The sequence below is a fragment of the Dunckerocampus dactyliophorus genome, chromosome 8 (genome assembly GCF_027744805.1).
Source record: "Dunckerocampus dactyliophorus isolate RoL2022-P2 chromosome 8, RoL_Ddac_1.1, whole genome shotgun sequence".
Classification (NCBI taxonomy): domain Eukaryota; kingdom Metazoa; phylum Chordata; class Actinopteri; order Syngnathiformes; family Syngnathidae; genus Dunckerocampus; species Dunckerocampus dactyliophorus.
This window is the reverse complement of record NC_072826.1, coordinates 8,537,810-8,551,148: the sequence shown is the minus strand read 5'-3', so window position 1 is coordinate 8,551,148 and position 13,339 is coordinate 8,537,810. Positions and strand designations below refer to the sequence as shown.

Sequence of the window (13,339 nt, the reverse complement as noted above, 5' to 3'; positions counted from 1 at the left end):
CATTTTGTTACCATGAATTAGTAGTTTTGGGGCGAGTTAACAACCAAAACTTTTAAACACAATGTCACAATCTAAGCAAGCTTAAATATCAGAAATCAAGGTAAAAAAAAAATATAAAAACCCAAAGAAAATAACATTTTTCTTGCAATTTGTGCATCTTTTAAGTATTATGTACTAAAATCTAACATATATTACATAAAAATCTACATAATATTTTACCTAATTTTCATAGTTTAAAGCATTTTGGTGAGTCACATTTTCTTTCAGTATTTTTTATCATCAGTACCGTGTAGTGCAGTGTAGTCCTTCAACCAGATAGGAAGTGTGTCAGATCAATAACGTGTTGAAAATGTTATGTTCATTAAACACATAAAAGTATGACGGTAATTCAGCATTAACTTCATACTTTGGTGTTTAACAAAATCCAACAGCATGGAAAGGTTTGACATAAAAATATACAGTAGCGTGAACGCGTCATATTTAGAGTTAGCGTGGCCTTCTCCACCTTAAGTGAATTTATAGAGCTGCCAGAAGTGTTACCACCTCACAGTCTTAGTCCTCATTAGTCACATGATTGGCACTGGTGCACTTGTCTCCATTGTGTGCTGCACTCATAAACACTATTTTTGGGACCTGATTTGAATGCATTCATTGACATTCTTCCCTATATGAAGAGCGTGACCGTGGGCCCAGCAGAATACGTTAAATAGACAACGGAGACATGAGTTGCATGCTTGTTTGTCACCAGTGAGCTCTGAGACATTGTTCAAGAACGCGCTGCTAAATGAACACATCCTTACAATGTACGCGCTCTCCATTAACAAGTCCTCTCCATATGACTTAAGGTTCCCAGGTCAAAAAAAGTGACAGTGTGTGAGAGTGACTTGAATGTAGGTGTCACCATGCGTGTGTGTGTGTGCTATATAAAGAGGCACGCCCAACTCTGCTGTCAAATAAAATGCTGTTGATGGCCTAGCAGCAGATGTCAGGGGTGTCACGTCACAAGCATAATGTGAAGAGCCAGGTCACAGTTATTGTTACCCAGAGGGGGCGAATGCTATTGTTGAAAACAGCTCCTCAGCCAAAGCAGCTACTGTGGCTGGAATGACAGGCCATTGTCTCCCTGCGGGCTGAGCACTGGGATGTACGTACATACGCACCTAAAAATAGAACTACCTCTTCAAACCCATTGGACAAATGGTCACACAGCCGCCTTAAATCCTCGAGGTCATTAAAGGAAGCACAAGCTACAGCAAAGTGGGGGGAAAAAAGGCAGCAATACACACCATAAAAGTGAATGGTTATATTTAATATCTCTACTGGGAACTCTAATAAAACATTTGTTGTTAGCAGACATCAATATCATATCCAGCATCATGGTAATTATGATTAAAATGAAATATACAGCTTTCAAAGTATAAAAATAAATCAAAGATGTATAGAAGTCAGCAGGAAACTGAACAGGAAACACATTTGTTTGCATTGCGTGCTTTTGTTGAAGATTTATGACCCATTTCATCAATACATTCAATTCGACATTAAAAATTATGGAGGCCTCTTAAGGATGGAGGGTAGTCTTCATGAATACAGCATCCTAGTTGTGTCATTGTAAACAACATAACATATCTCACTGGTCACATTTGGATTTACAGTAATGAAAACATCACCATCACTTTGACAATAGAGTGAGTATTGTACTGGCACTTTCAACAACCAGGATTGCCTTTCGAGATATTCAGAATAAATTGCATGTGCAAAGAAAAGTGGTATTTTCTCATTTGGTGAATTGCAGAATTGAAATAAAAGCCAAATGAGGCAGAAGCTCTGTGTCATTTCACACATACACAGTCATGCCACTGACAAACCATACACTACTTGAAACTATTTGGGTGACACTGAATATACGGGAGAGTAGAGTAGAAGCTTCAATCTTTTCTCTCCCCTGCCCCTGTTTTTTTCATTTAAATTTGGTTTGCCATTGACAGATGGAAGTGCTACACAAGTCAATCACTCACTTTGATAGGGGACATCTGGACGTTTTAAAAGAATACTTATTAGACATTCAGGAGGACAAGTTATCACTTTTTTTTTCTTTAACAAAAATAGACACGGCTTATCCAGCCTTGAAATTCCTTCTCAATATATATATATTTATATAAAATTATGTCTCGTCTATTTACAGTCAGATAAGCCTTCTGAAGGATTAGAAAGGTCCTGCATGCTTCATGGCTGCTCGGCATGGTGGGTAGTGCAGTTTTAGTGTCCTCAAAGAAGACAAACCTTCTGATTTGTAGCTTCATTGATTTTGTTCCAACTAAACTGTGGCGAAACAGAAAATTAGTAGGTGATGATTGTATTTAGCTGACAATGATTGTGTGTTGACGTGGAGCCACAGATGCTATTAGAAGTCGTCAGTAAATCAACAGAACCCGTGCATTAAAAAAAAAAAATATATATAATTAGTGACAGCTTTTGTTAACATTTTAGGCATCAAGATGCGACTTGACGTTGCTACAGCTGTGCTCTTCTAGCATAGTTGCCTTGTGAAAATGTAGAAGTCTGGAGCTACTCTAAAACACCCTGATTGGAAAGCTGTTCATACAGTGTTGTATTGTACGTTCTTGAAAGAAAGCCAAATCAACCATTTATTTCCCTTATTACCTCTCTCTTCAGAAAGCTACAGTTGTTTGTTGAGTGGCTTTGCCGGCTTGGATGTCAATCGAAAGAAGAGTGGCAGTGTTTGATCGTGACTTGGTGACATTCAAAGACCTCGCTGTCAGAGCTCGACGTGTCTCCTAAACAGACGACTGGTCCCATACCTGTTAATGGGGGGGGGGGGGGGGGGGGGGGGGAGAGACAATCCGTAACAATAGAAAAACATTACCAAAACCGTGAAACCATTCCTGGATGCTGGTCAGTATTGCATGTGTTCAGAATTGTGGTGTATAAGCCGCACCCGCTAAATTTCGAGGAAAAAACAGATTTGTACATATATAACCTGCACCGGACTGTAAGCCGCAGGTGTCCACGTCATAAAATGACATATTGTAGAACGCACAAGCCCGCAAGGACTAGTCAGCTCTTTATTTGACAGGAGCCAATCATGAGCTATGAAAAAACTCACAACGAGCTTGTCAACCCATTGGAAATTGCAAGAAGTCATTACTCAATATAACAGTATAAATGACTCACTATAAATTACAATGGCGGTCTTTTATGTTACTGGTTCAGAATACTCTTCCCTTAATTTAAGCTACGAGGCCCGTGTTAGTGCTCTAGCCAGATATTTTTGTAAATGTATTATTTTAATCATGGTTTAATGTAAGGGAGTTATCGATCTGCTATGATGACAAATGGAGTGGAATCCTGAGGTGGCCAGAGATTCCCACCATGAGTCACAACATGTCCCATTTCAATTCAAAACTCTGATGTTAGCAATTACTGTATATTTCTGCTCTTCTCCTAAAATGAAAATAAAAAGCAAAACGTGGTGTTAGTTCTTTAGATGCCCGCTGAGCTGAAGTCTCAAGAGACATGCCAAGGTCTTGGGTTGTATCATGCACAACGGCTGTTTGAATTTAGGGTTATGTGCAACTTTTGGTTGAACTCAGGGGCATTTGGCTTCTAGAGGTTCCAGTGTAAATGTTGAAAGTGAAATAAAATCAGGGCCATGAACAACAAAAGAAGGCGCAGGAGGAAATGCTGTTGCTATACAAAGCAGCAACAGTCTGGCTGGTACTATTGAGTGCAAACATGAAAAGACGATACTATGATGAAATATTCATAGTAAATATGAAGCTGCAGCCAGGAAGGAGATTAAATTAGCATAAATACTGGAGAAAGCTTCTGGCTCATTTCAAAAGGTTGGAAAGAATCCACTTTAAAGCATTTGAAAAGCCCATATAAACGTTAAATCTAGACTGCTCCATAAATCACCTTTCCCACCCTCCTGTCTTAACGTTAAACTAATCTACCTGAAGTCAAATAAAAGTGTCTATTAAAGTGTGCATTTTGTACAACAGACCTTGTTAAGAGGGTTGATGGGCGTGCGTCCAGAGCCAGTATGAAGCCTTTGACGCTCTTCAAATCGTCCCGGAGACCTCTCTCTGCGAACATCCATCATGTGCCCAGGGGAGCGGTCTATGCGGGGGTCCGCCATGGCCCTGGCCGGAGAGCGCTCCAATCGAGGATCAGCCATTGCCCTGCCGGGAGACCCGACTATCCGGCTCTCCAGCATTCTGCCAGGAGACTTCTCTCTCTCCAGAGGGCGGCTGGGGGACTTGTCACGCCGAAACTCTGTGCGGGCCTCTCGGTAGCGGTGGGGTGTACCTGGCTCCCCGTGGACTAAGGGGTTGGCTGCCAGCCTTTTAGAGATGTGCTCATTGTAGGAAGGAGGCCCACGTTTGTTCGGGCTGTTGGAGAGAAATTTAAAGAGGAGGGAAGGTAACAAAGAAGGCAAGCCCTGCAGGAGTAGTCATGTACTCCAATTCTATCAAGCGCTTCTGTTTTGCATTATAACTGTCAAACCTGGTGCTATGCTCATTGGAGTCTGTTGATTAATCAAGAAATAATCATCACTTTAAAACACAAACACATCAAGTACACAAAAATTGTATTATGTCACAGAAAGGGTTCAGATTGGTTTTATATTTACAGACAATGACTGCTTAGTGGACATTCACAGTATCTATAGGGCTTGTTTGGGACTGCAGGACTCAGGCTGGTTAACGGATACCACAGTCAAAATCATTGGTTAAGCTGATGCACATTGATGTACAGTAGAAGATACAATACAAACATATTTGGAAAGTTGCAGAGCAGCCCAGGACAACTAACAAAGCAAGAATAAGCCTTTCTTAGTTTCGGAAATTCAGGAATCTATTGAAGTAGCTCCATGAATAACAAGTATCATTGCAATTGATCACTCACATCACATAACAGTCAGAATTTAGTCTTTATTCAAATATTAATTCCTTTTCAATAGTGACATAAGACATTTTAAATGACCTTAAGATTTATTACATATAAAAAATGAACTCTTCCTCCTGTAAAGAAGAAAATGCAGGTGTTACACACACACATGAAACTAAAACTAGACCTAACCATCACCACCTGTGGATGCCAACCTGTGCCCTGCAGTGCCAACTACACCAATGTGTCATCTTCTATTGCCACTCGTTTCAGCATAGCAGGCACCAAGCCTCACCAAAAATAAGTGAATGAAAAATGCTTACACACACAAAAAAAGAGATCAATGAAAGTTGTAACGAGCAGCATTCACTCTTTAATTTCACAATTTCTTCCTTCAGCATAATTTGGTATCAGTCAACAGCGTTTCCATGTTTGGGTGACTCGTTTGTTTCTCTTATAGATAAAATGATATCTTCTTAGTTGACATTTCATTAAACATCTGTCAATCATTCTGCTTTTTTGAAAGCATCTAAACAAGCTGCAAAAGCTCAATCATCCACTTCCCTATTTATTATCTCATGAATAATAGATGTTCTTTGTTACTTTGGTTACCGGGTCAATAGCGTCATCAGACTTTGTCATAGAGACATGAGTAATAAAGCCATTTGGCTGACTTGCACACAAACAACATGCTGAAGGAAGGAAAATACCAGTCATAAAGTGGAAATAATAAAGTGTGAGTTTGGCCATGTTTAAAAATCTTTAAAAAAAAAAACAACTAATAAAATCACCCTCACCTGCGTCCTGAGCCACTACGCTGTAGGTCTCCTCCACCATCCTGGTTCTGAATCAAGTTGCCTTTACAGCAAATGACTCGCAGTTTGTTCTGGTATGAGGAGGCCAAGTAGATGGCGCCAGAGGAGATTGCTGGGCCAAGGTAGCGTGGGTTGGGGATGTCGAGGTGAGCATATGAGTGGGACCTGAATTGGGAAGAGGACAGTTTAGACCAGGGGCCTTAAACTCTCATTCCTTGATGGTTTGGCTATTACAATAAGTACACACGTACAATCTAATAAGATTAAAAACAAGATGGTTTTACCATAGTGCAAGGCTACCTAGTGTTGTGTGGTTTGTGTTTGTCATTATTTGAAATATAAATCCAGTAAGAAATTGATACTATAACACTGATGGAGGAGAATGTAACAAATCTTACCCGAGTGCAGCGTGTCCCTGAATCTCAATCACATCCAGAGAGTTGAAGTAGGTCACAAACAGGTAGGGCTCTCTATAGGCTGAAATGTCAAAATTCAAATTTAACGTATGACACGCTGATCAAAGAAGAATACAAAAAGGGCCAAATTTTACAAGAGTCACACTGACCAAATGACAGAGGCAGGCGACTCCACTTGATATCATCACTTCTACTCCTGCGGCCGTATGCGTCCACAAAGACGCCAAACTCTGCAAGAAATATGTAGAATAAACTTTAGCCCAAAAAAACAACTCCTAATAGATGCATGGAAGAACTGTACATTAGTGTGATTTACAACTTTTTGGGCATGTTGTACAAAACAGATCTAACCATGGAAACAGAGCAGGTATTCATCCTTCTGAGGAGCCGTGGTGACTTGAATAATGGATATGGGGAAGCTGTGGGAGGACGCAGCGAACACAGCAGAGGCTAACGTCACATCATTTTTATCCAGGAACTCTGCAGGAAGAGGAATACACATCAGCTCGGACAGGTATGAGTAAACAAGCCATACTAGAAAACTAGGAGTCATGAGTGTGACTGATGACCAACCTTCTAACACATACTGCTTCATCTCAATTTCATAAAACTTGTTGGTGCCAATGATGATACTGTAGCCAGTGAAGTGAATACAGCTACAGGGTTCTGAGGTCTCAATCTCCTGCAAACACAATCAATAGTTGCAATCAATACCACACATTTTCTTGGTGAAGTGAAACAGACCTGCTGCCGATTTAAGCTTTTACTTCAGCTTTGCATCTCACCTTTCTGATGCAGAACTTGTTGAGGCTTTCATTAAGTCGCAGGATTGTAATCTTATTGGGCATAGCAGCGCAAATACAGATTCCATTGTCAATCTGTGAAGAAGAGGAAAACTCTGCTATCAGCCAGCTCCTTAAACTTTGGCTCCAATTGGATGACTTTACTCTGCATATACTCTAGAAGAAAGTCATGTAACTGGCCTTTCCAGAGGAGAAGAGGTGGCAACCCTTTACTGTCTCAAAGATGAAGGGGTTGAGGTCAGGTGGAGCTGGGAGATGAGACTGTGACAAAGACTGTTTCACCTTTTTGATCTCCACCAAGCACAGGGCCCGATCCTCTCCTGAAGGGCACATTCATAGATAGGACTTGCAGTGCATCAGCAGATCTTGCAAACTATTCATGCATGTTGCACAGAAAGGAGCAAATACAGAGAGATAGCTACACAGTAAATGTATTGTTTCCCATACATTCATTTACAGTATTTAAGACGCAACAAGTGTTGCCAACTTAGCAATATTTCCAAGTATGTGACGTTACAAAAAGCTGTTCATTTGTAGTTCATATTGGTTTTGTTTTTCATGGTTTTGACTCACTTTTTGATAATGAATGATGGCCAATTATGCACATTCGACAATTACATGGTTATGTCATTGACCCCAGCCCTACCATTGCCACAAATAGACTGCAGTCCTATGTGAAACATCGAAATGAAATGATAAATGACTCTTCATTAAGTAGTTGTAAAAAGCCTTCATTCACTAACCAGTGATCATCAACAGCTTGTCAAGCTCCCTCAGGATCTGAATCTGGAACACGGAGGTCAGGCCTGGGATGTGAGTCAAAGAGTTCTTGATAACGTTCAGAGCATACAAGCCCTCCTCAGAGCCCACCAGCACGAGCTAAGGAGAATGACGATGACAGTCATTGACGTGAAACCTGCAGGCGCTAATTCAGCTCAAAATAAACGCTTATGTGTGAGGTAGAACCTGGTCAGTGAGAGGCAGGGTGCAGTTGATGTCCAAGCGGTCGTCACCCTCCAACTTCAGCAAGGAATTGCCCAGAAGTTTCTGTAAGGATACCAAAGAGATGAGGGTGGAAAGTCAGGCAGGCTATTAGCACATAAAGCTTGAGGCCAAGAGTGACAGCTAGCAGTCAAATGCCTTGCATTTCCCCAATGAAGAAAATAAAGAAAAGGCTCCTTAATGATGTCTTAGTACATGTGGCCATAGGTAAGTATGTAGCTTAAATAAATAGGTCACATTATACACATGTCACTGAAATTAGCAAACATACTGGGTATTTGTAGTTTATGCAAACACATTTAAGTGTTTGTTGCTAACTTGCCATTTTTCAGTATTTCAAGCTGGTTTGTGGCTAGATAATGCTTCTCTGGGTAAACCCCAAAGCTTTATAGCTGCATATGTAATAGCAATAACAGGAAAGGAATCAATGCATGCTGTACTATGGACAGTTGAAACGTGGGAGGCAAGTGTATGTAAATCCTCTTATAGGTCTTTATATATTTTTGTTCTGAACTCTGATGGAATATGTCAGCCAAGCTTAAATTAGCTGCATGCTGCAAATCTCTGCCAGTGTCTGCTTGTATTTGGAAAAGAATGTTGATCATTTAAATACCGTTTTCTAAATATATATTTTGTTTGGTTGTTTAGAGTGCACTTGTTTAGAAATACTGTTGTTGAACAAATATGGTATATCACAATCTTAAGACAAATAAACACACAGCAGAGCAGAATTGTGTACTGTGGATGAGAGCTGTGAGGAGTCTCCAGATGTAATTTGCCTGCCTGGCTGAAAGTCACGACTTGATTTAAACTGTTTTTCCCCACCACTGATGGCTCTCACATTTTTAGAATTGAGTCTTGTCTTAAAGGGGCCAAAAAAACCAATACATTCAGAACATAAAAATGCAATTTACATTTGAACAGTTACACTAAATCCACTGAAATAAACATTCAAATTCAGAAATAAATCTAACAAATGATGGCGGTTGCATCCAATTGGTTAAATCACAGTTCCACAAGAACAATGTGTGGCTCAACATTCTGATTATAAAAATTCTGCATCTAGCGGCTCTTCATTGAACTGCAATATTGGCACACCACAACAGCTGGGTGCATGCAATGTTAACCTATCAGGAAGGCAAGCTTTGGTTAACCTGTTGACTTCAGGGATGCAAGAGCATCTTTTTTTGTCATTTTTTCCTAGCATCTCTTATTACCGTCTTTGACACTGTTTACAATCTCACTAGTCTTTAAAAACATTCTTACTGAATGCTGAAGGTGAGATCATGTAGCACATGTACTGTATGTGTGTATGTGTGTGTGTATGTGGTTTCTATGAAAAAGCTGAAGCAGCGCATGGCTCTTGCAGCAACATGCACAACCCAGCGTCGTGTAGGCCAAAGGTGCATAGATGTGCCAATTGGGACCCATGCATGAATGGTGCATGACATTTTTAGTGCACATTTGGCCACTTTAGAACAGCTACTATGGAACCATTTGATATGAGCCTAGTGCTGTGTTACCCAGCACAGATCAGCGATAGTGTTCTATGCATGGACGGATACAGCAACTACTGTACATGCTCAGCCAGTTGGTTACTGAAGCCCAAAGCATTCGTGCAGCTTCTTACTGTACCTGAACCAGAGGTGATAGGTTCTTCTGTCTTTTAGAAACACCTGCCTATAATAGTCCAGACGACCGTGTTGAATGGAGGTACACACACACACACACATACATATTGTACAATCACATCACAACAAGGATGATGACAACACACAATTACAAGACGTGGTTGTAGAGAACATGCAGAGAAAGAGAAAAGAGGAAAGGGGAGAACAACAAATGAAGGCACTGGCTGATGTTAATGGCGCCATTCAATATATTTCATCTAGTTTTCACACGAAACAACGCACACAACCCTTGCGTTACATTACAATTCGACATAGGCCTAACACCTAAAACTCCTTTTTTAAAAGTTGCAAACGATATATAAAAATGTTGTTGTTGCTTAATTTATTGGTATATATGTTTATGTGTTTATGTTTCTTATGTTCTTATTCTTTCATTTGTTTTCTTTCTTTTCTTGGGAGAATGAACAGAATAAGATTTTCATTGCATGGTATAACTGCTGTTGTACTATGCACATGACAATAAAACTCTCTTGAATCTTGAATCTTGAATACTACTAAAAATGCACTTACAGCATCAGTATCTCCTTTGTCTTTAGAACCGCGGTTACAAGCCACCACAGACTCCAGTACAGCCACCCAGCGCTGTTTGTCTGGGAAACTGGGAGCCATGAAGTAGAGAGATTGGCCTGGCCAACAAGTTGTGTGAGGATGGGATTCCAGCTTCAGAACATAAGGGATATCTGTGTGAACACACACACAAGAGTTGAGTATTATAAGTAATGATGAGAACAGCACATTGATAGTTAAGATGGCATTATTGACCCAATACCTGATTTTGCAGTGTTGATTAGCTCAGAGGCTCCAACAGCTCCATGAACAGTCACCTCTCCATCAGGTAGGCATAGCTCAAACTCCTCCTCTGCATTTACGCAGTCTAAAAAGAAGACATCACATTATTTGCACGAGTTACTGCTGTATTGTTTGAAGTTGGAAGTGATAACAAATGTGAAAATAGTGACCTTCTCTGGGCTCCGTATCATAGATTGATATTTTGGTTCCATCAAGAACCACATACTTTCTCTCCCAGCCCTGCTGACCACGCTTGCCATTTCTGTGTGAACAAAGACAGAAAAGACGATTTAAAAGTGGAGTATCAAACACTGTACAAGGCCAGTATGTCAGGATGAGTGAATTATTAACCTGGGTTGTTTCATCCATCCTTCCAAGCGGACATGACCGCTGGCTTCCTTGACCTGTAGTCCAGGGGAGCTGGCCTTCTCTCTGCATAAAGCCTCAGAAAAGTGGGTGGCATATTCGGCTGGCAGGCCACAAGTGGCTGGAAGGCATGGTGAGCATTTGGGATGACAAAGCGTGTTACACTCTATAAGAAGAAAAAAAGTCAGTCAGAAACGTGCATTCACATCACAACATGAATTCATGTAGGCATTTTTTAGGCATTGTTTTTTTTCCAAAACAATGCAACATACAGTAGCAGTAAGCACATTCGTAAATAGAATACTGAGTTTATTTAAAGGTATTTTAGAATAATATTATTTTTAACACTAGAATGTTTGCAAGAATATTTTTTTTAAAAATAAAAATGACATCAAAAAAGCCAACATTGCAAAAAGCTAAAATTAGATGCCTCTCTTTTTTATGTAAGATTAAATGTGGAGGATCTGTTTCAAAGACTATTAGTATTTTTTTAAGACTGGCCAAGAAATCCCTTTCTGAAACGCTAGCTGTTCTGTGTATTCAAAGGACACAGACCTAGACAAGTGGCAGCCTGCCGTCCAAAATGCACAGTGTCCAGGCAGACAGCACATTTGGCAGCCCTCATGTTAAGACCCACAGTAAAGCGATGCGGAATGTTGTGGTGCATTCGCTCCTTCACACGACGACCATACTCTGAAATGATATGGCAAAAAAAAGGTGTGCCTAAAAATTTAACGACCAAACTATAATAAATTTTGTTGTCATTCAGGAGGGCACAGGCAGAATGAAGTCATTTAAATGCTGACTGAATGTTTAGGTACGGCAAAACACTGACATGAATCAGATTATGCATGCCAATCAGAATGGAATGCATTAACCATGCCACACTGACACACCAACGTGACAAATGTACAAGAAAATGAAGATGAGTTACCCTACATGTATTTGAGAAGACATACTGTGACATGACTGCTAACTTACTTTCAAAGGTGACCCTCCTCTTTTCTGCCAGGAATAAGAGGAAAGAGACAGAAAGGAGATAGCAGTCTAACAATAGCTAAGTGACAGTAAAACACAGACATACACACACACACACACCTGGAGGCCTGTATTACAAAGTAAAACAATTGTCTTATCACTGATTTAGGTGTATCCGATGGGATCAGATTTAATTACACCATTGTATTTAATTCAGTCTTGGTTTGCCAATTCATTGATGAAAAAAATATAATGCAATATAGGAAAACTTATCCATTATTCTTCCCTTGTGAAACAGGCCCAGGCAGGATTAGAATATTAGCTGGATAAAAACGCAGTGACTTAAACCTAAAATATGTTTTTCTTTATGCTCCCGATTTGTTCAGTGTTCTAGATTTACCAGGTCCTGAACATAGTTATCCACTTAATTAAAGATCGAATCCTGCCTTGAGGGACAGGCCACAAAAGAAACAAACAAACACGCAACACACACACACAAAAAAAAGGCAAACAAGGGGCCCATTTGTTTTGACAGTGATAGCATTGAGGTGAATGCTACTGTGGCAACAGTACACCTTTTTCAGGGTGAAGATCTGCCTAATTGTATGTATGTGGGTCACCTTCAGGTGTGGAAGTCTCCTTAGAGCGGGTTGAGGGGTTAAGCAGGCCACAAGGGTTGGGTTGATGCTCTGGGGACTTCACAATGGCTGACATGAGGATTTGATGGCGAGCCTGGGCTGGCGTGGAAGGAGCCATGTGATCCTGGGCTTTGAAATGAGCTGCTATATTTCCAGAGAAATAAAATGACCAAGTACATAGTCAGTGGTAAGTTGAAAGCCGGAAATATCCATCTCTGGGTACTAATGTTTAAGTAGTAGAGCAAAGTGCTGCTATCATAACCTTCTCTGCACTGCTCCAGATTGATGGGCAGTGGAGTACTTCAAAACATGATCATATTTCCCTTTAAATTTGGATGATTGCCTCACTGACTTAAAATGAAAATAACATGGTGTCATAAATTGATTCTATCAATAATAGGTGTGATATAACAAAATTTACTTTCATTTTTACATTATTAAAGCGCTACCTGACCTCTTGAGCTGACCGGAAGTTAACGCTACATAGACTGCCATGACCTACCCTCTTCTCTCAAGGATCGTAGCTCTATCCTCATCTTCTGAAGAGCCTCCTCCAGCTCTGCACATCTTGAGCGCTCATTCTCCAACGCTAGCTTCATGTCACTGTACTGCAATGGAACTGCTGGCTGAGACTGAGGAGTCAATGCCCCGTTTGTTGTGGTGCCGACATCTTCACGCCGCCGCCCAAATATACCCTGTTTACAGAGCGAATGTGTTACTTACTGTACATATATTATAATATGACCACATTTACGCTGTATGTCAAACAGTCACGGAGCACACCAGCCAATTCCCCTCAGAATCTTAATTTTCCAACAAACAAAGACACTTTCGGGGGACCTTGTGTATTGGTAATGACCAGGTGTCCTCATACCTTTTGTCCATGTGTACATTTGATGGGCCCCGCCTCACACCAGGTGCAGTGCAGGT

At 40.5% G+C, this 13,339-nt stretch overlaps 1 protein-coding gene across 9 annotated transcripts in view; it reads right to left on the bottom strand.

The window, feature by feature from the left end:
• Window positions 1-1,274: 1,274 nt before the first annotated feature.
• Window positions 1,275-13,339, bottom strand: part of LOC129186743 (citron rho-interacting kinase-like) — a 39,848-nt gene continuing 27,783 nt past the window's right edge. For 3 of the 9 annotated variants that reach the window (XM_054785304.1, XM_054785305.1, XM_054785310.1), the window contains 20 exons: window positions 12,912-13,104; window positions 12,392-12,553; window positions 11,775-11,798; window positions 11,349-11,486; window positions 10,779-10,959; window positions 10,598-10,689; window positions 10,408-10,512; window positions 10,149-10,318; window positions 9,583-9,627; window positions 7,912-7,992; window positions 7,689-7,824; window positions 7,126-7,265; window positions 6,928-7,020; window positions 6,716-6,824; window positions 6,494-6,622; window positions 6,292-6,372; window positions 6,125-6,203; window positions 5,709-5,891; window positions 4,025-4,412; window positions 1,275-2,819 (listed from right to left, as the gene is read on the bottom strand). In XM_054785304.1, the coding sequence (XP_054641279.1) occupies window positions 2,796-2,819; window positions 4,025-4,412; window positions 5,709-5,891; window positions 6,125-6,203; window positions 6,292-6,372; window positions 6,494-6,622; window positions 6,716-6,824; window positions 6,928-7,020; window positions 7,126-7,265; window positions 7,689-7,824; window positions 7,912-7,992; window positions 9,583-9,627; window positions 10,149-10,318; window positions 10,408-10,512; window positions 10,598-10,689; window positions 10,779-10,959; window positions 11,349-11,486; window positions 11,775-11,798; window positions 12,392-12,553; window positions 12,912-13,104 (2,553 nt within the window). In that variant the 3' untranslated portion in view covers window positions 1,275-2,795. The remainder of the gene's footprint in view (window positions 2,820-4,024; window positions 4,413-5,708; window positions 5,892-6,124; window positions 6,204-6,291; window positions 6,373-6,493; window positions 6,623-6,715; window positions 6,825-6,927; window positions 7,021-7,125; window positions 7,266-7,688; window positions 7,825-7,911; window positions 7,993-9,582; window positions 9,628-10,148; window positions 10,319-10,407; window positions 10,513-10,597; window positions 10,690-10,778; window positions 10,960-11,348; window positions 11,487-11,774; window positions 11,799-12,391; window positions 12,554-12,911; window positions 13,105-13,339) is intronic. The other 6 variants (XM_054785307.1, XM_054785312.1, XM_054785308.1 and 3 more) reach the window with 4 other exon arrangements.